General features: G+C 40.2%; 1 protein-coding gene and 1 pseudogene across 1 annotated transcript in view; one reads left to right on the top strand and one right to left on the bottom strand.

Annotated features, from left to right (window-relative positions):
• The window catches only part of CUNH8orf34 (chromosome unknown C8orf34 homolog), a 365,453-nt gene that overhangs the window by 256,341 nt on the left and 82,758 nt on the right, over positions 1–26,354 (top strand). The window contains exon 9 of the mRNA XM_050142135.1: positions 21,722–21,804. Coding sequence (XP_049998092.1) covers positions 21,722–21,804 — 83 coding nt within the window. The remainder of the gene's footprint in view (positions 1–21,721; positions 21,805–26,354) is intronic.
• On the bottom strand, positions 8,271–11,296 carry LOC126501423 (ribosome biogenesis protein NSA2 homolog; annotated as a pseudogene).

Below are 26,354 nucleotides of genomic sequence, written 5' to 3'. Positions count from 1 at the left end.
GAACACACTGAACCTGATAGAAGAGAAAGTGGGAAGTACCCTACAACAGATGGGCACAGGCGATCGCTTCCTATGTATAACCCCAGCAGCACAGACATTAAGGGCAACATTGAATAAATGGGACCTACTGAAACTGAGAAGCTTCTGCAAAGCAAAGGACACTGTCACTAAGACAAAAAGGCAACCCACTGACTGGGAGAAGATCTTCACCACCCCCGCAACAGACAAAGGTCTTTAACTTCTTTGGTCAGTGTTACCTCAAGATATTTTATGTTATTTTTGGCTATTGTGAAGGGTGATGTTTCTCTAATTTCTTCTCAGCTTCTTTACTATTTGTACAAAGAAGGGCTACTGATTTTTTTTTAGTTAATATTGTACCTGCCACACTTATAAAGGTGTTATCAGCTGTAGGAGTTCCAAGGTAAAGTATTGGGGTCACTTAAATATACCCACCATATTATCTGCAAATAGTGAAAGTTTGACTTCTTTTCAACTTGTATCCTCTTGATCTCCTTTTATTGTCTTATTGCTCTAGCTAGAACTTTGAGTACAATCTTGAATAGATATGGAGAAAGTGGGCAGCCTTGTCTTGTTCTTGATTTTAGTGGAATTGCTTTAAATTTCTCTTCATTTAACTTGATGTTGGGTGTCAGCTTGTTGCAGTTTTGTAGGATTTAAGTATCAGGGTAACTGGAGCCTCATTGGAGATGTTCCTTCTGTTTCTATTGTATGAAACAAGTTGAGGAGAATTGGTATTAGCTTTTCTTTGAAGTTTTGGCAGAATTATGTGTTGAAGCCTGCGCATTTTTTTTTTTTGGTTGAAAGATTTTTGATGACTGCTTCCTTGGGGGTTGTAGGTCTATTTAAATTGTTTATCTAGTCCTGATTTAATTTTGGTATGTGGCACCTATCAAGAAAGTTGTGCATTTAAAAAAAAAAAATTCCCATTTTGTGGGACGGGGTTTTAAAATCTCCCACTAATAGTGTGTTGTGTTTGATGTGCAATTTAAGCTTTAATAATGTTTCTTTTACAAATGTGTATGCCCTTGTATTAGGGGCATAGATGTTCAGAATTGAGACTTCATCTTGATGGATTTTTCCCGTGATGAATATGAAATGTCCTTCATTTCTTTTGAAGGACATTAGTTTGAAGTCTATTTTGTTAAATATTGGGAGAGCTACACTTGCTTTCCTCCTAGGACTGTTTGATTGGAATCTTTTCCCAACCTTTTTCTCTGAGGAAGTGTTTGTCTTTGAAGTTGAGGTGTGTTTCTTTTATGCAGACATAGAGTCATGTGGGAGCCTCTTGGCTGCTAGATTCAGTTCCAGTTCCCAATGCGGAGGACTGTGGATTGCTACCAATTCTGTGAGATTACCCCCTTATAAATAAAACTTTATTATACGAAACCATGCTCAAAGTGGGTTAGCATTCCAAAGGCCATTGGCTGAAGTAGTTCCCACAGCATTCAGGTCTTCCTGTTGCAGGACTACAAGATTCTGGTGGTGCATGTTGTTCTTTAGGTTGTTGAATGTACTTTCGCCTTGGCGTCTACTCATTTCTTACTTCACTTGATGTAGGCAGTATGGTTGCCTCTTTGTCCAATCATTGCTGTAGGTGTCTGTGTCTCAGAGATCCTCTCTTGGACCAATAGGTGCAGTCACTGTCTGTGTTTAGGGAGTCACTCTTGATCTGCTCTGTGCATTTGTTTTCTGTGTCTCAAGGAGCCACTGACATCTCTGGAGACAGGCTGGTTTGGGGATGGAGTGGGACTTGTAGATTATAGGGACTGATGAAAGGTTGCTGGAGTAGCCTAGCTGTAGGAGGCTTGCCCTTGTGGCTGGAAAGGGTGGGGGGAGGCCTGAAGTTTTGCTCGGGGTGGGGGGTGATCGTGGCTAAGGCCTAGGGGACTGGTCTGTCCAGCTGAGATGCTGGTCACTTATCTCTTGGTCCTCTCTGTGCAGTTGCAGTCTGTCAGAAAAACTTTCTTAATGATGGGTGAGGTCTGCACTTAGCTAAGAGTACAAGCACAAATATTTAGACTGCAGATAGAAATGATGATGCTTTAGTAAAGTGGCAGTTGTAAATTGTCCTCCAAGATCCATGACCTCACTAGTTCTGGATAGCAATAATCTTCCCTAGGGAAAAGCGCACCAATTGGTTGCCAAATGGTCAACTGGAAAACATACACACAAGTAGCATTATAGACGCTAAGCAGGTTGTGTTTACATATTTAGGACTAGATATGCATATTTGTATACATATATGTATGGAACAATATTTAATAAAAAAGCCATGATTTTCAGAGAGAGAGAGAGAGAGAGAGAGAGAAAGAGAGTTCTGTGGAAGATAGTAGAGTGAGGAAAGGGAAGAAGAAGTGATTTAATTATATTAGAGCCGGGTGGTGGTGGCACACACCTTTAATCCCAGCACTCGGGAGGTAGAGACGCGTGGATCTCTGTGAGTTTGAGGCCAGCCTGGTCTACAAGAACTAGTTCTAGGACAGGCTCCATAGCTACAAAGCTCAAAAAAAGCAAAAAAAAAAAATATATTAGAATCTCAAAAGTAAAAAAAAAAAAAATCATTTCTCTAAATTTTTGCACAATGAAAGTGTCCTTTGCCCCATACCATTCTGAAGCTGTTACAGAGTACCACCAAGTGTGTGCCAAACACTGTAGTGGGCACCAAGATTCACCATCTGTAACTTCTCCAACAGCAATTCCAAAGAGGCACTCTTTCAGTCTGGTTTGCAGCTAGACAATGATGTCCAGATTTCTTTTTAGCACCAGGGTTAAAGAGCAGGTTCGTGTCTTATTTTCTCTGCTATGATGAATGTACACCTTTTGTTTATCCCTCCTAAACTAAGCCTGATCTGAGAGGAATGCAGATTGTCTGACCACCTAAAGTAGTGTTACATCACAGGCCCAAATCAACAAAGCTAACCACACATACATTAAAACCTCCAAAATCATGAGCCCAAATAATCCTTTCTTTTGTACAAGACTGTCTCAGGAAGTTTGTTATAGTGCTACAAAAATAGCATAGTGATACAGAAGAAGGTGAATAATTTGTTCTCAAGAGAGTTCTCTGTTAGAATGCATCTACATAACTAAAGACAATTTGACTATAAAATCAAAAATGCAAGTTTATTATTATGAATGTATTACTTGTATATGGGGACACCTGTGATGTGAGTAGTTCTTAAAGTGGTGGCTTTAAATTTTAGCTCATGTAGCTTCTTCAACAAAGAAAATTACATTTTTGGACAAGTAGAGATAAGGGACTTTGATCTATAGGCGAGTATCCTGTGGATATTAAACAAATGGTATCTAAAGGCTGGATAATGTAGCTTATTAATACATCTTGATGTGATCAACCCCAAGCAATACGGATTTAAAGATGTCTCCAGGGGTTAACCTCCTCTTTCCTGGGCAGAAGGGAAAGGTTTGTAGGGAGTTTCCTCTTGTCATTGAAAAACTATTAGTGCTTTAGGTTGACTGAAGGAAGGTAAAGAGGCTCACACTCACTTATTCCTATTCATCTCCTGCTCAACTATCCTTTATTTCTGGTGATAGTATCTGCTGGCCTGCTACAATGGGCTAAGAGGAAATATTAGTACTATAAAACTATCAGTACATAAAGAGCTAAGGAATCATACCAGATATCTGGGAAGAAACTGAGAGAAAATTTAGAGAAACCATTTATCTAAAATCCTTGTCTAAGTAATGTGGTGGAGTTTGTCGGTATTTCCAGCACTCAGTAGCTATGAAGAGGAGGATGAGGAGTTGAGGGAAACCTCAGTTGCATGGAGTGTAAGCCAGAGAGCTTGACACCAGACCCACTTAAAAGAAATACTAGCCGGGCCATGGTGGCACACACCTTTAATCCCAGCACTCAGGAGGCAGAGGCAGGAGGATCTCTGTGAGTTCGAGGCCAGCCTGGTCTACAAGAGCTAGCTCCAGGACATGCTCCAAAGCTACAGAGAAATCCTGTCCTGGAAAAAAAAAATACTAAGCACAAATAAGCCATATAAACCATGCTCAGTCTTTCTTACCTTCTCCAGCTGTCCCATGTTGACTGCATTGATAAAATAAATTAAATGAAAGCCTTTCTAAATAAGGAGCTAGCTTCTATAAGCAAAATAATAATTATAATACTATGGAGCTTGTGATTCTTTCCCCATTTTGTGCCTTCCGAAGTTTTCCAAAATGAATGGACTCTGTTCTCTCAGTTCTGACTAAGGAGTCTTATTATCTGACTTGATAACTGAGTGCCTGCTGCACTGAGGAAGCATCATTCTGTCAGGGAAGATCACCACCTCAGCATCCAGAGCCCGTTATGAGTTGGTGATGACAGCGGAAAGCAACTGACAGAATTCCAAGAAAGCTTCCGTATGCCCTCAGTAGAGGTGGGTTAGTGGATCTCAGGTGGAATGGTCCATATTCGCATTCTTGATTTACTGTATATTGTTTAGCAGTGCTGGCAAAGTCCTCTGCCTTCTTCATGAATCAAAGGACAAGTGTTAGGAAGACGAAGTGAAGCATCTTTTATGTGAAAGCTCACCCTCTGTGAACAGAGAGGACCACGTTGAACAGGAGTGTCTAACTGGGCCTCCCCAGAGTAGGAAGAGAGCAAACCAGGTCTTGCTCAGAAACTCTAGTTATCATGAGCATTGAAAAGAAATGCAAAGTTTGATAACTGTAACTTGCTTTCAGACTTAATCATCATAATTTGATTATTGATTCTATAAAAATGGTTCCTGCTAAATGAGTAAGACCATTTAAACGCATGTTTATTCCTAGCAAGAGTGTCTCAAACAAAACAGCAACAAACAAGCAAAGCTTTTTCTCCGGAGCTGCGTCTGAACACAAACACAACTTCAACCTGAGTTTCTAACAGTGGCCCAGTTCTGTCGCTTCCTTCCAAGCTGAGTGTCCTTCAGTGTCTGGCTCAAGAGCTAATCCCAAACGTGTTTGTAGCTCCCTTGCTGATGGAGAGAATTTCAAACAATACAGTTAAGAGGCTGGAACAAATCAGAAGAGGCCGCCCCAAGAAGGACAGGGGTGTTTCAGCGCATAAACTGCCTAAGATCCCCGCCCCGCACAAGTGATGTCGCGCCATGTCTGCTCCCTTGTATCCTAGGTGCCCCTGAAAGTGGAATTCTGTTAAGCCCCCATTTTAAGCCACCTTTAATTAAAATTGTACGGAATGCTTTCTGAGAGCTATTTTTGTTTGTTGAAGCATGAGGGCAATACGTCCATAAAGTGAATTAATTGACCCCCACTCCTTAGGGAAACAGAACAATAGGTCTTAAACGTGTTTGATCCCCACACCCCTTTCTGGCTATTAAAGAAGTGTTCAGAATAGCATGCAATAAAGACATGCTGTGTGAGTGGATTGGGTGATGACAATTTCAGAAAGGAGCTTTCATTACATAAATCTATGAATAAAATAATCACAGAAATTGTAATGGCAGAGAACAGTATTTCAGTTTTGACAAAAATATCAATCGGTATGAAAATAGAAGTTTTGAATGTGCCAGCTCTAACATTAACATTTGTTGATAAACTCTGTAAGCACTGCGGCAGCATTATTGGGTTTAATTTTGTTCTCATGATGGGATATTGACTTGATGGCTCCTACAGGCAGGGGATGAAACATTCTGTGAGAAATGGAAACAAAGAATGAAGAACTCTCGTTCTTGCTTTTATCCACATGTGGAGACTTCTTATTGATTATTCACTGTGTGATATCCTGTACTCCCCGGTACACTTTGTAGTAAAATCGAAATCGCCTCAGTTACTTACTATTTAATTGTACTGATTATGGAGTTACAGTTCTACAACGGCTTGCACAACATGTATCAAACAAAAGATTTGGCTCGTCTGCATGGATACTTATACTAGCTGAATGATCTGTGGGCAGTTAGCATCACTAATCAGAAGAAATCTTTTAGCATACAAAACTGGTGATATTACAGACTACTAAATTTTGAATGCATAATATTTCAAAAGAAGTGGGACTCTCAGAAGATGGATTGTATTCACAAAACTTCGTGCTTACAATGGATAATGAAATACATGATCAGCAAAGAGCATCTCTAGGAATGCATTGTGTTCTGTTAAGTCTGCATCTCCACTACAGTCACCGATGCCTGCTTGCCAATTAGCTAGTTTCTTCATAATTTTAAATATAATTATCTATTCTTTGCCCGTCAGAAAGTCTATTATGTCTAAGTCATGGCTTATCCTGGTCAGACAAAATTGAAGAAAATTGAGGAAAAGGATTAACATTCTAAATATGATAATTATATGAAATCAAAGCAATATTTAAGACTCTTTAGAAACTCTTATTTATAGACTGTGTTTGGTTACCAATATAATTTTTAGTTTCTCAAGGCAGAAAGCATGAGAAAAATATTCCACGGCAAGCAAATCTTATGGGCCTTTTTAGAGGCCATTTGATGTGTGCACAGAAAACATGTGTACACCAGTCTAGACGGTGGCAGTTACAATTTAACATAGCAGCATTTATGTTCTAGGTATGATGCCAAAGGATGAGTCACTCTGATAGCCTTCTGCCTCAAGGGCTCTGGCTTGTCCAGCTACGCAGATATATGGATGCGGTATTGTTCTGCTTAAGAATTTTAAAAGCATTGCTGATAGAATAAGACTCCTCATTCTTTCCATTACATCACTTCAAGACTAGGCATACTTCACAGCTCCTAAAGCAAATCTTTTCTACCTTCTTCAACTACTTCTCCGGCTTTCACAGGATTCTGTCCAAATACCAGTAAACAAAGAAATTTAAGATTTCGTTTAAAAACTATTTCTGATCCAAGTTTGCACTCATTGTGCAGGGTTTTATTAAACACAAACTTAAAAATGCCTAGTTTACTACCTCACACCAAACGTTACCTGGAAAATGTGAGGCTCAGGAGAAATGCCCCAGGAAGATATTTATAAGAGACAAGTGTCTGCTGCTCTTTGGGCTAGGAGTGTATTGGGACTATCTCATGCAAAGGGAGGTGTGTGTAGGCTTGAGTATCCCCTAGTCTCCTTAGCATAGGGGCAATGTCACACAGAGCTGTACATTTGTACAGATTTCTTATTGTATTTCTGCCATGTGTTATGAAATTTAGGAGGCTTTTACTGAGTTTGGGAGCTATGCTTTACTCTGAACCAAGGTAAGGTCTTTTGTGTTTTTCTTTTATTTATCTATGTACCTATCAATCATCTATTTATCCATCTATCATCTATCTTTATTATCATTTCCTTTTTCACTTATATATCTCTTTTATAAGATGCAGACCATGCATCTATAATTTTCCATTTAATTTTATGTGACTCAGTTGTAATTTTAATGGGTACCTGTATTGGGATTTCATGTCATTTCAGACATTATTATGCTTATGATCTTATTTTTAATCATTGTCCACCCATCATATGCAATTTCCTTCTTAACACAGTGCAATTTCTTAAGGCAAAGTTCTCAGGAGAAGTGGTGAATGAAAAATAAGTAACATCTAGAGACACCATTTCTATCTCAATGATACAAAACTTCCATAAATAAAACTACTTCACATACTTTAGTGCTGTATAACCCAACCAAGAGCAACTCACAATGTACCAGCTATAGAGCCATGAGAGGCGTTTGTGCATGTAATTCTTATTTCCTGAGCATCGCATGAGATTTCTTCAGTAATTTATAAACCATGCATCCTACTTTTGTCTCCCCTGTTCCCCTTTCTTAATGCTTTTTTTTTCTTCTTTAAAACAGGATTTCCTTAGCTAGTCCAGGCTTGTTTCCTATCTGTTATCTTTCCTTTTTAACTCCCCTACCCCCACACTGGTTACAGGTGTGTACCACTACACCTAGCATTAAAATTTTAATGGATGCATAAAACATAAAAGTTGTACATATTTACAGGGTACCATGTTATGTTCTCATATTCATATGCCACATATGATTTTGATGTGAAGTGAAGTGAGCATATCTTTTCAAATATTTATCTTTTTCTTCAGTCACTGAATTTTATTAATTTGTAAACCCTTAGGCCCTAATCTCTAAAGAGCAACTGTAAAACTGGGCTCTTTCTCCCTCTTTCTTTCTCTTTCTTTCTCCCTCTCTCCATTTAGCGTGTACTTTTCTCAATAATTGCTTATGGGTAAGGCTGCTTGATAGTATTAAGAAAGACCACAGTCATGGTGTTTTTCTGACGGTGTATATTGCTCGCAGTGCTTGTATGAGTCAATGCCAATACCTGACTTTTTCATCCATCGTTCTCAAGGGGACTGGTACATTGGGCACACTTTCCCTAACTGACCTTGCTTTCTGAGTCACAAGGCCAAACTCGCTCACCTCCACGTCAATGACTCTACTTTTGGTGATTGTACCCAGAACTGTATATAATGGGAACAATATATTCTTTTTTCACACCAAGTATTGGCAGGCAAAAGGTAGCTTTCAGCTCAGGATGTGTGACATAGTCCTTTTCGAAACATAGGCATATTGGCCTATGAATTGACCTAAAGAACCTTTTATATTTAGGTGGTTTTCTCATAAAACCATCAACAAAGAAGCAGAGTTTAGTAACCATCCTCTTCCTTTATTTTTCTTTTTCCTATTCAAGTAACTTGTGATCCGTCTGTTTCTCCTTGGCCTTGAACTTTTGGAAGAGGGATTTCTCAGTTTCCCACCTTCTCTGTTTGTAGTTAATCATGTTGGGCAGTACTTTTGCCCCCTCTCTGTCTCTCGGATAGACAGGTACTGACCCCCGAGGAGTCTTCCCACCATTCTTCTCTTTGTCTGCTCCTGATAGCTGTTTTCACTTGTATTTTCTCAGCATGGCGCTGATTACCTCAGGGCTCAGCCTTCAGGCCAATCTTTTTCTTTGCTTTGCTTTCTTTGACTGCTGCAAGGTCCTCCCATTCCCCCCCCTCTTTTTCTCATATTAATCTTAATGATATCTATAGTGCTTACATTTATATTTATGGAGAAATTAAAAATATACATTTTGTGGCATGATGACAGCCTTGGAGCGATCAGCTGTACCTCCTGGGTGCCAAAAAACTCTGAACTTCTGGATCTTACTGGGTCATGAGTCCCTCCACACAGGCCAGAACAGAAAAGCAATATCTATCTATGTGTTTTTCATATCATTGGTCCCACTCATTTCCCATTCCTTTGCCCAAGGGTGAAGGCAATCAAAACAGCATGCCTCTTTTCTACTACTTGCTTGAGCTCTGACCACCCAAGAGACCCCTTCCTTAGTTTTATCAGAGAAAACCATGCCCATAGGGTTAGTCACCCGGATGTCATTGGCTAACCAGATCAAGCTCCCACAATAATGTCACCCTGAATTTTAAAGTCAGGTCAAGAGGTTCCCACTGGGGCAGCCTTTCCTTTTGTTGTAGTAATACATTAGTTCTCTAGCCTTCAGCCGAAAATTTGCAACCTGGCTATTCCAGGTATCTGAGAGTGTCTTCTCGGTTGTTTTAGGTTCCTAATCTCCCATCCTTCTCAGTTTGACAGAGCTTGGTTGGAGTTTCTGAGATTTTCTTTTAGCTCTTCATTGCTATGACAAACTACATGAGAGAAACACCCTGAAACGGTGAAAATGTTTATTCTGGCAACCGTTTTAGACGTTTCAATCCATGACTGCCTACACATGGGTTTGTGCGAGCTCAGCATATCACCATGGGAGCATATGACAGAGGCCTAATCATCTCGCAGCAGCCCGGAAACAAAGAGAAGAGGAAGGGCCTGGGCCTTAAAACCTCTTCAGGAGCACACACCCAGTGGCCTGACTTCCTCCCTCTCTTTTCTGAAGATCCCATCACTCTCCTGTGACCTCCACAAAGAACTGTCCAGGACTTAATACATTGGCCTCCAAGGGACATTTAAGATTCAAATGGCAGCAATGTTTTTATATGCTTCTGCAACAGGACAGTTTTCTAAAGATGGATTGAGAGCACGCTCCTGATTCTTCTTCATGGTCTCATATTTAGCAGTGGTTTCTTAATATTTAATGAAGTTTGTGATAGTGTGTGTTTCTGGGGGTATTCTCTCAATTGCTATCTGTGGTTCCAGAGAATCCCACAAAGACTCCATCCCTTTCTGGTGCAAAACGATGCCACTAGTAACTTAGGACTGTCAGCGTGTCCCATTATTGAGCTAAGAGTCATAACTGGGTTTTAATTATCCTGAGTCCTTTGAAGTGATAAAAGCCGAGGGAAGGAACTTAAGAAACATATTAACTCTTCTGGAACCAAAGGGCAGGGCAGTGCAGGAGTGTAGCTTGATTTCTAATTCAAAGAAAGGAGAGGGAGAAGAAGAATGAGAGAAGAAAGGAAGTTGGTTACAAACAAAAGGAACTGACTTGTAAGTTGCTTCCAAGAGATACTGAGAGAGGTGGTCTTCAATCCTATGCACAGGAGAGGCAGCCCCGCCCCTCATAAGCATGAGTGAGAGGCTCTGATTAGAGGAAGCAATGGGAGAGAGGAAGAAGAAAATATGGGCATTTTTTTCTTTTCAAAAATTGTTTTGGATCAACACTCAATCTTATTTTGCAGCATGCTAGGCGTCGGCGTGTTACAGGTGTTGTGCACAGCGGCTGCTGAACTTGATGTCTGCTGACTAAGCATGTCTGCAAGGAGGGCAAGTTCACAGCATCCTAAGTGCAAGTCTGGTCAGATTCTGAGATGGAGTGATATGATATTAGGGGATGAAACTTAGCATTCAGCTAGAAATGAATGCCTAGCTACTTAGAGGAGGAAACACATCGCGGTCCTGGCAACGCTGTTCCTACCGCGGTGCAACACTAGTGCCATGGCAGGGTGGGTGACAAGCTCTGTTCCTTTCAGTGCCACAACTAGATCGCATTGGGGGGCCCTGCCCTGGAGTACCTGCACTATCTGTGCATTGTTAGAAGCAAAAATTCACTGGCTCTCCTCTAAATATCCTCTGCTGTCCGTGTTTCAGTGAGTAGAACCCAGCAATGTGTATCCAGAACCCCCCTCCCAGGAGATTCCAAGGACTTTGAATTTGACAACAACTGGCAATTTGAAACAGTTTCAAATAAAGACCATAACGACATACTTCTGCTCCAGGGATGATGGGGGCTAAAAACACGTCCAAGCATCGATGAATCATTTTATGGTATGAAATACAGGTAGAAATGAAAATGGGAGAGGCTTGTGAAGAGTGTGTGCTGATTCTAGTATTCACACTGTCTATAGCCCACTCTGTTCGGCTGGTTTCTACTGTTGTTTCTCTAGCTCCACGACACCAGGGCATTTTGAGATTATCCTTTCTCATGGTTACTTTGGGTTTCAGAAAGTTTGGAATATCACCAGGGCTGTCCCTTCTACACATAGCTACGGTGTGTCAATTACTGGCCCACATTCTGGATCTAGCTGTCTGGAAAATCTGGTGTAAGATTTCCCAGGTATGGTCAAAATCAACCCTGATCCATGCATCATCTTCTGAATCTCATTTTGTGTTGACAGATTTATGCTTAATCTGAGGATAAGCAGAAGAGACCCAATAGCAAAGACATTTATCCTCCCTGTTCATTTCTCTCAGATTTGATTTTAAAATCCCTAAGCTTCTGCCAAAAAATAATTAGCAGCCCAGATAAGAGGCAACCATGGCAACTATATGCCTGCCATCCTACATTTCTGTGGGAACCATAAATTTGACTGGAGAGATACAAGGAGTTTGCAGGCCCATATCTCACTTTCAAGAGATAGGACGCTAAAAGGGAAGCAAGAGGAAGAGGCATGGCTTTTATCTCAACGCCATCATCAATCATTAAGTTTTAGAGGTTAATGCTCAGTGCTTTTTACGGATTTTTGAAGAAGAATTTGGTAAAATCTCTAGAGTAAATGGGACTCTTTTTTTGCTTGCTGTCCTCTTAGAGAAGGAACTTTGTCTGAAAGCAATTATGGTCTGCCTATACTATCATGAGTGAGAATAAGGCCACAGCATCCACAGATGAACTCTAGGAGGGAGATTTGAAAACCCTAAAGTGCAAAAGGGAAACCAAGCCATGCTGGGGTTTATTGCTCGGTGATGGAGATTCTGAGGCAGAGCCATGACTAGGGTATAGGAATGCTATTGAGAGGATCTGGGTGACTGCACCCGAAGACCAAAGCTATGCAACCAAATCACCTGCAAGCAGGGGGAACTGGAGTAGGGTGAAGAAAAGCTGCAAGGTGGAGAAGCGGGTTTGGATAATGAGTTTGGAAAAGGGTGTCTAAGTGGTTTCTGAAGAGCTGGAATGTGCTGACACTTCCTAGGGCAGTGCTGAAGGGTTTTTGTTCTTTTTTTTTTTTTTTTTTTTTTCTTGTAGAGTAGGAAACAGACCATCAAAATGCAGGATAAACCTGATAGTTACTCTGAGAGCTACAAATATAAACTCCTCTGAAAGTCTTGGATGCGATGTGGAGAACACAGGACCTGGGCTCTGGCTTTAGGAAACCTGGGATGTCAATGGAGCAAACATGTAAATACACAGAGATCATGCCAGATGACAGGTCGGGGATGTAGACTAGAATTTTACCCTTGAAGAATAACAGTTGGGCTTTTTTTTTAGGCATCAAAATTAAATGAATGGCAATAAATTCTTAAGATTTCCTTCAAAAACAAAAGCCAGAGAAATGTGCTAGAATTCCACAATGGCAAATTAACATTGCGAAAGAGAATGAAAGTAACCCTATGATCTCTGCCATGAAAGTGACTTTGGGAATTCAAAACAGCCTTGTTTATGGAGAGAATGGTTTTCCACCTCTTTAAAGAAAGTAGTTCAAATGGTCTTAATCTGAGTCCCCTGATTTAACTGATATTTGTCGGGGAAGTCATTAGTTCGTCAATGGCAGAGGAAACTCATAATGTTCAAAGTAACTGTGTTAGAGTGTATGTCCCATCCTGGTATTTTGGGGGTAAGATTTTGTAACTCCCCACAGCTTCATACACTTGTTTAACATCTTCATGTGGGTATCTAACTGTCTCTCTGTATTTCTACCAACAGATCTAAAGTGTATATGAATAGTGCCATTTCCTAAACTGAATTCTGATTAGTCTCCATCTGATCTCTGTTAATTTTCATGTGTCAGACAATGAACAGATTGTTAGTTATGTTGCTCAGTCACCCCCCCCCCCCAAGTTGATAGCAGCTCCCTCCTCCTTTCTTTGAAACATACCATGTACCTGATAGACAGCTAAAACTCCATGTATTATCCAGAATCAGCCCATGCCCTCATTGCTACACTCACAGAGCCAGGTGTACCCTCCTCCTCAGGAGTTTTCTAGCCTTTGGGTGTATCTCACAGCATCACAGACAATGCACCCCCTGGTAACACACTGATCCAATCATGTCACCCTGCTTCAAAGCTCTACCGTGGCTTCCTTTTCTTTCTTTCTTTCTTTCTTTCTTTCTTTCTTTCTTTCTTTCTTTCTTTCTTTCTTTCTCTCTCTCTCTCTCTCCCTCCCTCCCTCCCTCCCTCCCTCTCTCTCTCTTTCTTTCTTTCTTTCTTTCTTTCTTTCTTTCTCTCTTTCTTTCTTTCTTTCTTTTTTTTAGGGAAGAAGATGTGTTTATCTGTATATCTTTATCATATGAAGTTGTAGCTTGTCCAACCTGACAACACCAGAGTTCTCTGTGACAAACACCCTCCTTTTCTTACTGTCCTCCACCTGACTAAAGTCATTGGCTTGAAGATACTCAAATGTGCAATTTCTTCATACTGGAGAATCATTTTTCCAGGGGTCTAGCACATTCTGTCGCTTCATGTTTTAGTTCAAATACTATATTTGAGAGCAGCCCTCCCTGTACACTCTGTATGAAGTTGTATACTCCTCTTCCGTACTGGCTTAACTTTTTCTTTCTTTTATATAAACTGGATTTCTTGCTTGTCTGTTCTTCATTTTTGGTTATTCTAATCTAACCTCCACAAGGATGGGAATTACAGTTGTTTCTCTTCTGTCTCCAGGTTCTGTGCCAGCAAATACCCACAGAACCTTCATCCATGCTCTGCTCTTCTGTTTCTGGATTATTGTTCAAGATTTCCAGACGACCTCATTTATTCCAGCCGTTCAGTGTTGTGTCATGTTGCTGTTGTTACAACTTTATCACTTTCGGCATATCAGACTGTCAGGACCTCCCTCTATGTTAAGTCCTTCTCCTTTTTAGTTTGTAGTCAATCCAGGTCTGCCATCCTTGCTCTCACTGAAGATGTCAGATGGCTTGGTATTCTTACATTCTCCCTCCTCTTCCATCCCAGTTTCTGTCATCATTTTGCTTTTACCTTTCTTTCCTCTAGAGAGAGTATGGGGTTATCTTGATACCCTGTTCAGGTACTGCTTGCTGTATTAAAGCTTCCTCAGCTACCGTATCTTCATGAATTCCTGCTTGCATTAGAAGTGTTAGTTAAGCATTCCAATAATTATTCAGATATGACAAAGAAGCATCCAATGAATACCCTTAAGTTCGACACTGCTTTCTTCTAGAAAGTATCCAAACAAATGAACGACTGTGTGCAGAAAAGTAATTGTTTATCCTTACAGACCTGGAAAGTCTTCTAGTTTAACTTTAAGAACAACACTTTGCTCACTTACATGTTCCGTTACCTATGCTGTGGTTCAACTAGATCAAAAATGCCAGCGGTTTTGTTTGTCCTTTGCTGGGTTTCAAATCCAGGGTATTGACACTCTACTAGTGAACCGTCTTCCCAGACAACAGAAAAGATTTAAGAAAAATACTTAAAATGTGATATTTTATTGAATCTTTTGTGCTTTTAAAAAGGAACAAACTAAATGTTGCAAATTACTTTCCCTATTCCCTAAGTGCTTACATGCTTCAAACTTCCTCCTCAGAACACTTAGTTCTGTGCTGCTGTTGACTCTTGTGGATGTTCCTTCTGTGTTTGCTATACTAAAATGGTAAAATCCAATCAACACATGACCCACACTATCACAACCAATTTTCTGAGTGAGCTCTGACCTTTTTCAGACCAATCCCTCTTTCTTGTATCTATCTTTTGCAAGATCTGTGTAATTTCTCACTATATTTCTGTGATGTGTTTGTTAATTAAACACACACACACAAGGTTTTGAAATAGGCACAATAATTTCTGTGAATACATCTGACATTGCCTTGTTCATTATAAAGACGATGTCAGTAAGCATCCCACAAAATGTGGGATACTATTTTCCAGTACTTATTCTACCTTGCTAAACCTCACTGGCTAATATAAAATTAAGGTTGATTAATTTGTTTTAAACAAATATATTTATAGATATTGTTAGCCCCATGTGTGACATTCTTAGCCTTACTTCTTGTTGAGGTGTTTTAAAGGGAGGTAACTGGACTTGTATAGAGGCAAAGTTGAGCATCTCACCTCGGTCCTGTTATTTCTTATTTCCTATTCACTACAGCAAATGGCAGTCATGTGATACTAGAGTATGCACACATCATGGCTTAAGAAAAGTCAGTGTCCAAGAGCCAGCCCTGACTGCATGTCTGTGAGCCAATGCTTTGATCATTCAAGTAGTTGCATCTCACTGAATTTCTCAGAGCTCCATGTGGGATTAATTCATTATCACAGGGCTCTGCTCCTATTCTGCACATCCATGTCCTTCTTTCCTGGGTTACATAAGCCTTGGCGCAGCTGCCTCTATTTCATTCTATGCATCAAGATGGGCCAACAAAGAATTACTTGACCCAGGATACAGGCAGGATGACATTAAGGATTTCTCAAGGGCATAGTGCTATAAATAAGTAGTCTTCAGAGAATTATTACCTGACATCTTGATCATATCTTTCTTTACTGCCAAATTGAAATAATCACTGAAAAATATCTCAGAAATCTTCTTAGAGTCTGTAATTCACCAAACTCAGTTAACCCAAATTCCGTTAAGGTAGGTTTTAGGGACAAACTCTTTTCCAGAACTAACAAACACGGACTTCTTATAAACAACTAGACAGTGTAGCAGAGTTGTCCTAAGGAGCAGCATAGATGCTGAGATTTCCAGAAGAAAGGCTTTTGTAAAGGGGAGAAATCAGAATGAAAAAGCGAGAAATAGGTCACATGGTGGAAGAGGAGAAGGTAAAGCTGCCAGAGAGAACAACACAGTGACAGAGGACCTGCAACAAAAGATCTTTGAAAAAGGGAAAGCAGTTTTGGGTTATAGATTACAAAACCCTCAGGAGGATATCCAAGACGATGGATTTGCAGGCACAAGCAGGATTGTCCAATTGAGGGATTCTCATAATGTGCTGAGGAAACCATAACTCGTCTTGCAGGAGACAAGAAGCCAATACAAGTGGGAGCTCTTAAACCCTTTTGAGTCAAAGATTATTTTGAGAACACACTAAAATTATGGTCCCTCTCTCTTCCTATCTCTATTTTTTTCTGAGGAAAGGGGTCATAAACACTAAACTCCTCATTTTCTTCATTGTAATTTATTGTGCATCCTCTAAAACCTTTCCATGGAACCACTGAAAATGCTGATAATATGGCTCCTCTTGCTGAAATATTACATTGTGCAGAGCCAAAAACTTCTTAGTGTGAGCAATTATTCCAGGATGATTGAGACCTAACTAAAGTGCATTGAATGGAAACTGTGAAAGAAAAGGTATTGAGTGAAGAATATTTTAGGAGCTTGACTCCAAGTACAATACATAGGAAAGAAACAACAGCAACATGTATAAGACAATGTGAGAGTAGTATGTGTGTGTGTGTGTGTGTGTGTGTGTGTGTGTGTGTGTTCATCAGTCTATAGCTGAAAGAGAAGTAAGCTTGCTCGCAGCCTGTAGGAAGTGATAGTGGAAATGTTCAGAATGAATGAAAAGGGCAGGATGGAGGTTGATAAAAACAAACTGAAGAAAAAAAGAGACATGAGCCAGCGGCTCCCCATCATCAGCCCAATTGATAGATTCCTCCTTTGTGAGTTGGAAAACAAACAATGAAGATGATTTTGGAGCTTGTGTGTGAGGATGAAGGTGTTTATTCCCGATGAACTCATTTTTCTGAGTGATACAGAAGAAGTGTTGTTTTTGGAGAGTCCTTGGAAAAAATAGAAGAAAGACAGCCAAGAAACCTAACTTTCGAGTTGGAAACCATTGCTTTGTACTCCTGAGAAGTAGAGAGTCTTAGGGGCATCAGTGTTATTCAGTTGCATAAACACACTGAACCACAGATGACTGGGGGTAGAGTCATCTTGACGGCAGCAGAGGACTGCAGGAGAGGGAACCGAAGACGCATGAACTCCAGCTGAGGAGGGGAAAAGGACAAGAAGGAAAGCAGAATAGCTAACAGGGACATACAACTAGTCATTCCAGGAAAAAAAATGTTATCAGAAATGGCATTATGAAAAAGCACAAAGGCCAGAAGTATTTCCAAGGAACATGGATTCAGACATTTCTAACACCAAATGACGGTGAGACTCATGTCATTGGTTTAGGGATGATGAAGCCAAGAATGTTCTCCAGATCTGAGGAAGTCAAGGAACCTTGAGATTTTCACACGTGCACCCCCACGAAAACCCAAATACTCCAGATATTAGCACTATAAGGTTTGAAGAAAGAAACAGAAGCCCCTTGAGTAGTCTTTATCACCAGAGAGCAGAAAGGTTTATCTGTACAGTCTTGAGTAGCCTGAGGTTGAGGGACCAGGCAGCTTTCTTTGGAGAGGAGAAATGTATTAACACCACTTTCCCCTCCGTGCTCATGCTAAGCACATGCTCTCATTGACCTCCACCTCCTTCTCCAGCAGAAGAGCTTCCATGTGACAAGGGGAGTGGGGGCATCCCGCACAGGGGTCGAAAGTATAGAGAAGTTTCTTTAATATGAAAGAGCGGCTTTAGAAGGCAAAGGGTAAGAGCCTGGAAAGTCTTGTGGTAAAAAGTAAAATGAAAACAGTTCACCGTTTTCAAGGCTGTATTTCCCGGACGTGTCCCCACAATCCTTGTTTGCTCAGCAGCTCCTAACCTCTGACAACAGTAGCACTGTGTGGCTTGCAGCCTGGGGAATATTGGCGGAGTAGTCAGGCAGATCGCTCCCTAGGGGAAAGGTGCCAAGTCACAGCAAATAGCTTCTCAGGCATCTGAAGGGCAGTGCTTGGACAGAGATGAGCTAGCTTCAAGGACGCCCCATTTGCTGGGATGTATTTGTGGCTATTTGTCTGTTCAACTCAGCTACACCAAGGACTCTGAAATCCAAGACAATTAGAGTTGTCTTTGATCCTTGCAACATGTGGTTCATCACTGGTCAAATTAATAAATACCAAGTAAGCATTTACCTCTCCTGACTCATCAGATGAGTAAAAAAAAATAACAACAAAAGGTTTCTATTCATTTTTATTTTATTTTTGGTTTTCAGTTCCTCAGACAGGTTTTTTTTTTTCCCCCCAGGCTGGTATTGAACTGGGGATCCTTTGTCTTTACTTCCTGTGTGCTGGGATTACAGGCTCACATACATTTGCTGAGACACCAGCTGGGCATAGAATATATGTCTTAATTCTTTTCCTTTTTGTTGGTAATTTAGTTTCCTTTTACATTTTAACCTTCTTGTTAATTATACAAGTATGTTGAAGCATTTGTGAATATTTTTAAATGTGAATTTTTAATTTTTTAAAAAAAATTATGTGTCTAGGTGTGTGTATGTGCGCATATGTGGGTATAGGATTCCCTGGTTCTGTAGATACAGGCATTTGTTAGTCACTCAATATATGTCCTCAGAACCCAAACCCGGGTTCTCTGTAAGAGCAGTAAGCATTCACAACCACTGAGGTATCTCTCTATCCCCTGTGAATTTTTAATAATGAGTATATTTACACCTTTAAATGTGCAATGTGCCTTTACACATTAAAAAAAATAATTTTGGTTGAATAGTCATGGAAAGGTGAGCTCAAAAACCAATATTTGTTATTATGGGTTATCAAAAATATTTTTTTCTAATTTGTTTACATGAAGTGAAAGGGGGAAAGTAGTGAGGAAGGTTTGAGGGAAAGTATAGTTCATTAATTATTTTAAAACATGAATTTTTCGAGGTAAAACTTATTGAGGTATAAAAGCTGATGGAAAAAATGTGCTATGGGGAAATTCTTCTTGGCAAGCCTTAAATTTTTATTTATTTGTGGGTGTGGGTTTTCACATGCCATGGCACACATGTTGAGGGTCAGAGGACAACTTGCAAGAGTAATTTTCCTGCTTTTACTATGTAGGTCTGAGGGATCAAACCTTGGCCATCAGTCTTGGCAAGAACTGCCTTTTTACCTGATGACCACCCTAGTTAACTTCCACAATATAATAAACATGGTTATATAAATAAGAGGCTATTATGCAGTATGTGATATGGCATATCTGTAATATATATGCAGTAATGTAATATGTGGTATATAGAGAAATATACACAAATCAATATTATAAAAATGTGAGCATAATTTACAAATACTTATAATTTTCAAACTGATAAAGAGAACAAGATATTGTGAATTTACCATGGTATACAAATTCATAGGTATTTCTGAGAATTTTAGCACTGGAGCCAAGTATAGTTATGAATTATACTTTTATTTTTAGCAAAACTAAATATTACATGCCATGCATTTGTTAGTATTTCCCTAGGAAAGCATTTGCCCTGCATACAATAAATGTGAATACATTGGGAGAAACTTCTGGGCTCAGGGATGTTTCAAAGTCTCCTTCAACATTTACAGAACTGTGCTTTGCTTTTTTAGGGAAGAATTCTGTGATATATAGCTGATACCCACTTTGTTCTGAGAACACAGTTTCTGAGTGCTTCATAAACAGAGTTGAATATGATCTTTTTTTGTATTTTTTATTGAAAAATAAAAAAAATTCTGCCTCCTCCCATCCTCCCATTTCCCTCCCCTTCCTCCCACACCGCTCCCCCTCCCCCCAATTCTTTCCCCATCCCTCTCCAGACCGAAGAGCAGTCAGGGTTCCCTGCACTGTAGAAAGTCCAAGGTCCTCCCCCCTCCATCTAGGTCTAGGAAGGTGAACGTCCAAACTGGTTAGGCTCCCACAAAGCCAGAACATGAAGTAGGATCAAACCACAGTGCCATTGTTCTTGGCTTCTCATCAGTCCTCATTGTTCAGAGAGTCCGGTTTTATCCCATGCTTTTTCAGTTCCAGTCCAGCTGGCCTTGGTGAGCTCCCAATAGATCAGTCCCTCTGTCTCAATGGGTGGGTGCACCCCTCACGGTCCCGACTTCCTTACTCATGTTCTCCCTCCTTCTGCTCCTCATTGGGACCTTGGGAGCTTATTCCGCTGCTCCAATGTGGGTCTCTATCTCTATCTCCATCCATCACCAAATGAAGGTTCTATGGTGTTATGCAAGATATTCATCAGTGTGGTTATAGGATAGGGCCATTTCAGGTTCCTTATCCTCAGCTGCCCAAGGCACTAACTGGGGACATCCCCCTGGGCACCTGGGAACCCCTCTAGGTTCAGGTCTCTTGCCTACCCTAAGCTGGATCTCTTTATTAAGATATATGCTTCCCTGCTCCCATATCCATCCTTCCTTTATCCCAACCATCCCAATTCCCCAAGTTCCCCCCATCCTCCCCTTCTCACATTTCTCTCCCCATCTCCCCTTACCCCTATCCCAGCCCTCCCCCAAGATCCCAATTTTTGCTCGGCAATCTTGTCTACTTCCCATATCCAAGAGGATAACTATATGTTTTTCTTTGGGTTCACCTTCTTATTTAGCTTCTTTAGGATCACAAATTATAGACTCAATATCGTTTATTTATGGCTAGAAACCAATTATGAGTGAGTACATCCCATGTTCATCTTTTTGGGTCTGGGACACCTCACTCAGGATAGTGTTTTCTATTTTGAATATGATCTTGCCAGGTATCATTTCTCTGTATAGACATAAGGATACACCAGCTGGGAGATACTCCTCTGAAAAGGACCTTCCCCATCTTCCTCCACTGAGGATCACTAGTGTTTTAGCCAGCACTGGGCTGTTGTGCACAGCAGGATCCTCCTTCCTACCCCTGACAAAGGAGAGCCTGTCCTTTCTACTCGCACTGGTTGATGTGGAGGAGATAGTGTGTGTGTGTGTGTGTGTGTGTGTGTGTGTGTGTGTGTGTAAAACCTCTGAGCAATGATAAAAACTCTCTCATGGGTACAGGACCCTGAAGTCAGCTGAACATAAAGCATCAGACTTACTTTCCTTCTTCTTAACAGATTTTGTGGTTTAGTGAAAATATTTGCTGTAAATATTTCTCTGCTCAGGCTAAGATGTAAAGGCTTTAGATGCCGGAGTCTAACACAGTGGTTCTAAACCTTCCCAATGCTGCGATCCTTTAATACAGTCCTTCATGTTATTGTGACCCTCAACCATAAAACTATTTCATTGCTACTTCATGACTGTAATTTTGCTAGTGGTTTTAATTACAATGTAAATATCTGGTATGCAGGCTATCTGATATGTGACACCTGAGAAAGGGGTCACCACCCACAGGTCGAGAACAACAGATCTAGCATAACTGTATATCTAAGAGCAGATAGAAAATCTTTTCTTACAAGTTAAAAAAAGGGAACAACTTGGGGTTAAGATGAATTTAGTGAAAGTTCATGCTTACTTTGAAGAATCATGTTTGATTTCGGAGTCTAGAGGTCTGGCATACACTTCTTAGTTCACCATTTAGCCAGGTTGCCGTTTCCAATGATGCTTTTTAACTGTTTAGGCTTCAAGGGGAAAATCTGATGGAAAGGACAGATGACACTCTACTACTTCATTCTCCAGAGGAGATGGTGCCAGATTCACTGGGTAAGTTTTAAATCCAAATGTGTTTATTGAAGCTTTACTAACCCTTATCATTTACAGAAGTGTCTTTTCCATATTGTCACGTGTACATCCTGCCCAACTGGGCCCGGAAGGGCAAAGGAAGAAAGGAATTTGGAAGTGTGCATTCTGAAGAGGCAGCTATATGTTGGCTACTGTCAAAACTGTGCCCCTAATTCTATCCATTTAGACTGTCATTTATCCCTGTTGGCGCTATAGAAAGTGAAAGTACATTGTGAGTTCTTTGAAAATTGGCATGTCTCATGCTCCCGTTCTCATGGCACTGGTCTAGTTCATATTCTTGGAGGAAAACAGCAACATCTTACTGGAGATAACAAACAAATTCTCTCTCATGTGCTAAGTTGGTGTTAACACTTCTTATTACTTGTTTCTTCTCTAACACAGACTTCATTTTTCCTGAAGAAGTCTGATCTGTGCCTTTCTCCTCCTTTCTCACTAGTAAAATACCTTCCTTTCTTCTCGCTGTACTGTGTCTTAGCTTGATTTCTTGTGGCTATGATAAAAATACCATGACCAGAAGCAGTGTGGGGAAGAGAATGTTTATTTCAGATTACAGATTACAGTCTGTCATGTAAGGAAGCCAGGCCAAGCACTCAAGGCTTGAACCTGGAGGCAGTACTGGAGGAGAGACCAGAAGGAAGGAATGCTGCTCAATTGCTTGCTCTTTGCTGCTTGCACAGTTACATTTCTTATATAGCCCAGGCCCACCTGCCTCAGCATGGTATCATCTGCAGCAGGCTGTGCCCCCCTTAATCAAATATTAGTCAAGAAACTATTCCCCAGACATGCACAAAGGCCAGTCTGATGGAGGCAATTCCTCACTTGAGACCCGCTTTCTAGGTGTCGTAGTTTGGTATATGCTGCTGTTATAAGTCTCCGACCAAAGCTAACTTTATCTCAGCTTACACTTCCAAGTCACAGTCCACCATGCAGGGAAGCAGAGACCATGGATGGATGCTTCTTACGGGCTTACTTCCCATAGCCTGCTCTGCTCAACTAGGACCATATGCCCAGGAGTATCACCCCAGAGGTGGACTGGGCCCTCCCCTATCAGTCAGTAACAAAGAAAATGCTCTACAGACTAATCTGATGGAAACAATTGTTCAGCCGAGATTTCCTCTTCCTGGGTGACTCTATTTTATATCGAGTTGACCAAAACTAACCAGTTATGCCTAGGTTTTGGGTCAAGTTGACAAAAATCTATTGACAGCCAGCACCACAGATGTTTACTTTATTGTCTTTCAAAATTAATGGTGTTTATTCCATACCCATTTCTATAGGATGCAGTGCAAACTCTATCACTTAGCCTGTGAAGCTAAATCTAGAGTACTTCAAAATGCTTGCAGAGCAAGTGGTCCATGTAGTGCTTCTCCAGTGACATCTAAGATGCTCTACTGCTGTCTTCGCTGTGTGTATTCTAGCCGGACACATCACATGGAATCAGTATCATTAGAGAAATCACAATAGGAAAATATTTTCCTTATTCCTGAATGGACAGTGTCCTAAAACAGACACAAAAGTTTATAACCACTAGATATTCAATGAAACGAGAATGCACTACGCATTCCAAGCGCTAGAGAGAGGGCTTTGAATGATTTTTACAACAAACAAACGAAATAATGAATGCTTATAAACATAAATATTTTTAATTTCATACTTACATTTCACAGATGCTTACTGAAACAAAAAAAACATTCTGTACACTTTTCATGTTATAATTTACCATTTTAATTAATTTAACTTGAATTAAGATTGAATTAAGATTGAGGTTAAAGAGCGAAAACTTCAACTATAGGAAATTAGGAGCCATGGCGCTGAGGGGATTGCTTAGTAGGGAAATTGTTTGTTGCCTATATATGAGAGCTGAGTTCAGATCCTTGCCCCCAACATATGCACAGTGGACAAAGTAGTGCACACCTGTAAACCCACCTATAAATATCTGTGCTGGTGGACCAGAGAGAGAAGTATCCCAGAGACTTGCTGATCAGCTAGTCCTGATAATCAGTGAGCTCCAGAAACCGGGGGGGGGGGGGGGGGGAGACCCTGTCTCCAACAAAAGTCAGATGGGAAATGAAAGAAAAGGACTCTAGCCTCTGGCCTTTGGAAACATCTGCACAGTTCATATACCGGCATGCATACTCCATACATGTCAACACACATGCCGTATACATGAACATTTTAAAAATAAAATTAAAAACTATTTGTTCAAAAACACCAAGGGAAAAAAAAACACAAAATGATGAAAGTTATCTGCAGTATAGTTTTTATTGACCAAAGATGAACGTTCAAATATGAAGATCATCTATAATTTAAGAAGGTCAACAAATCCACTGATAAATCATCAACAGACTGAATAAACATGTCACAGAAGAGGAAATACAAATGTCAAGTATATGAAATATGCCCCATTACCTTAGAAACCAGGAAAAATCAAGTGGACACTATTATAAAGTGTTGTTCTATAACAATTTTTGGTGTTATTTAAGAAAGCTGACAAAAAGTGCAGCAAAGACAGGGATTTACTTTCAATTGGTGGTGGTGTCTAAACAACTTAGGAACAGTTTTCTATTGTCTTAACATCTTGAAATATAAATAGAATGGAAACCCCAGAAACCGTGTATCTAAATAAATATTTTCAAGAAACTGGCCTTATCCACCAGGGCATGAAGATAAGCCTTGTTAGAATGTTCATGGATGGTGAAACCAATGGACTGTGGAATTGTCACACTGTAGGGACTCACGTGCATTTCAACTGCACACACAGGATGGATAAAGTCAGCAACGAGCTGGCAAATGCTTAGCAAAAACTGGTTTGCAGAATGATTATTTCCCTGCTATAATACAGTCCAGCCACTGCGCAGTTTTCAAACAATCAACTGGAAACAGCAGTTGGTTCTCGGAAGCTGCTATGAGAAATTATGGGGTGCCCCACGGATTGAGCCTAAAGGCCATGAATATTGATTGGACAAAACTAAGCCAGAGGATGCTGTTTTCTTAAAGTTTAAAATGAGGAGATTTCTAGAGAGTGTTCTCTAGGAAAGCATGCGTAAGTGAAAGAACCGCAGAACAAGAGGGGAAGGATTGACTCAAAAGAGTGGTTATCTTCAGGATACAAGGAAGCTGAGATGTGATAAGGAAGGAGCCCAGGGGCAGATGAAGGCTTTGGGAACGCTCTGATTCTTAAAAGTGCTCACAAGCTGGGGTGTTCAATTATTATAACTTATAAGTTAAATTTACTGTGCATTTTATTCATAGAACACTTTTATATACCTTATTTGAAAAGTTTGTGTACATATAATTTCATACATTGACTATCACCTAATAATAATATTTAAAAATAAAATGATCCAGGAATATAAACCAATACGGGTGGCTACTTACAAAGAAATCATGATTGTTTACCTGTGTTCAGATCAGTTATAGAACTGAGGCATGCATATTTTCAAGCTAGTTCTTAAAGGCTGACAATGGAAGCAGAGTCCTAGGTGACTAGCCACTTGGAGGACCACAATGGCCATTCAACAACACTCATTTGGCTTGTTGCTTCAGCCTGAGTTTCTCCTCCTGTGTATATTACAAAGCTTCCTAAGCCCAGGCCATTCTTTCCTCCGAGGTAGCAGCTTTCTTTTGCTGCCTGTAGTATTCTTACCATTTGCCCTATGGCCATGTTTAGTGTCCCTGACATTCAGTTCACACCAAAAGCTTCCTGTTTTAAAGTCCTGTTTTTGAAAGAGTATTTGTTCTCACTTCAAATGATTTCATGCTGAATGTAAGAGTAACACAACACAGAAACTGTTTAACAACTTGGGCATTAACTAAACCATATTCTCTTAAAAATTGCATATACATATTTACTGTAGAGACTTAAATATCCTGGGAAATTAAACAATACATCTAGTAGTATGTTTTTTATTATACTTACACCCACCGGAAACATGCATTCATTAAGTCTACGCTCTTTTCTTGAAGTATTTATATCCTGATTTTTCTACACTCAAATATTAGAATACCTAATTAGGAAATTGCGAAAGAGGAGTTTATGCGTCAGAACATTCCTTTCCCCTGAAGTTAGTCAAATCGTGAGACCCCAAAGTTGAGTATCTTTAGCATCATCCAAAAATCTCTGATGTGACTTACAGGTCAACTATGCATCTATACTGAACTTGGCTCAAGATAAATATTTCTATAAATAGACCTAATTCTGTGCAGAGAAGTTCTAGTAACACAAGCAGCCATGGTAAAAATGATGACAAGAGGAAGCTGATCAAAGCTCAACATTGTGATGAGTATTCAAGATTTCAGATCTTGTCAGCATGCTCAACCAATAGATTAAAATTGCAATCCAAGAGTTCAAAGACAGTTATTTTTTTTACATTATTGTTCCATACTTCGGTGTTGTTTCACTAACGACTCTTTTTTTAATATAATTTTTTATTGAAAAAAAAAGATTTCCGCCTCCTCCCTGCCTCCCATTTCCCTCCCCCTCTCCCTTTTCCCCCCTCCTCCCTCTCCTC

Source organism: Alexandromys fortis, unplaced genomic scaffold (genome assembly GCF_014885135.2).
Source record: "Alexandromys fortis isolate MF-2015 unplaced genomic scaffold, M_Fortis_MF-2015_v1.1 scaffold_41, whole genome shotgun sequence".
NCBI classification, from domain to species: domain Eukaryota; kingdom Metazoa; phylum Chordata; class Mammalia; order Rodentia; family Cricetidae; genus Alexandromys; species Alexandromys fortis.
The sequence above is the reverse complement of the archived record's forward strand: the minus strand, read 5'-3'. Positions and strand labels throughout refer to the sequence as shown.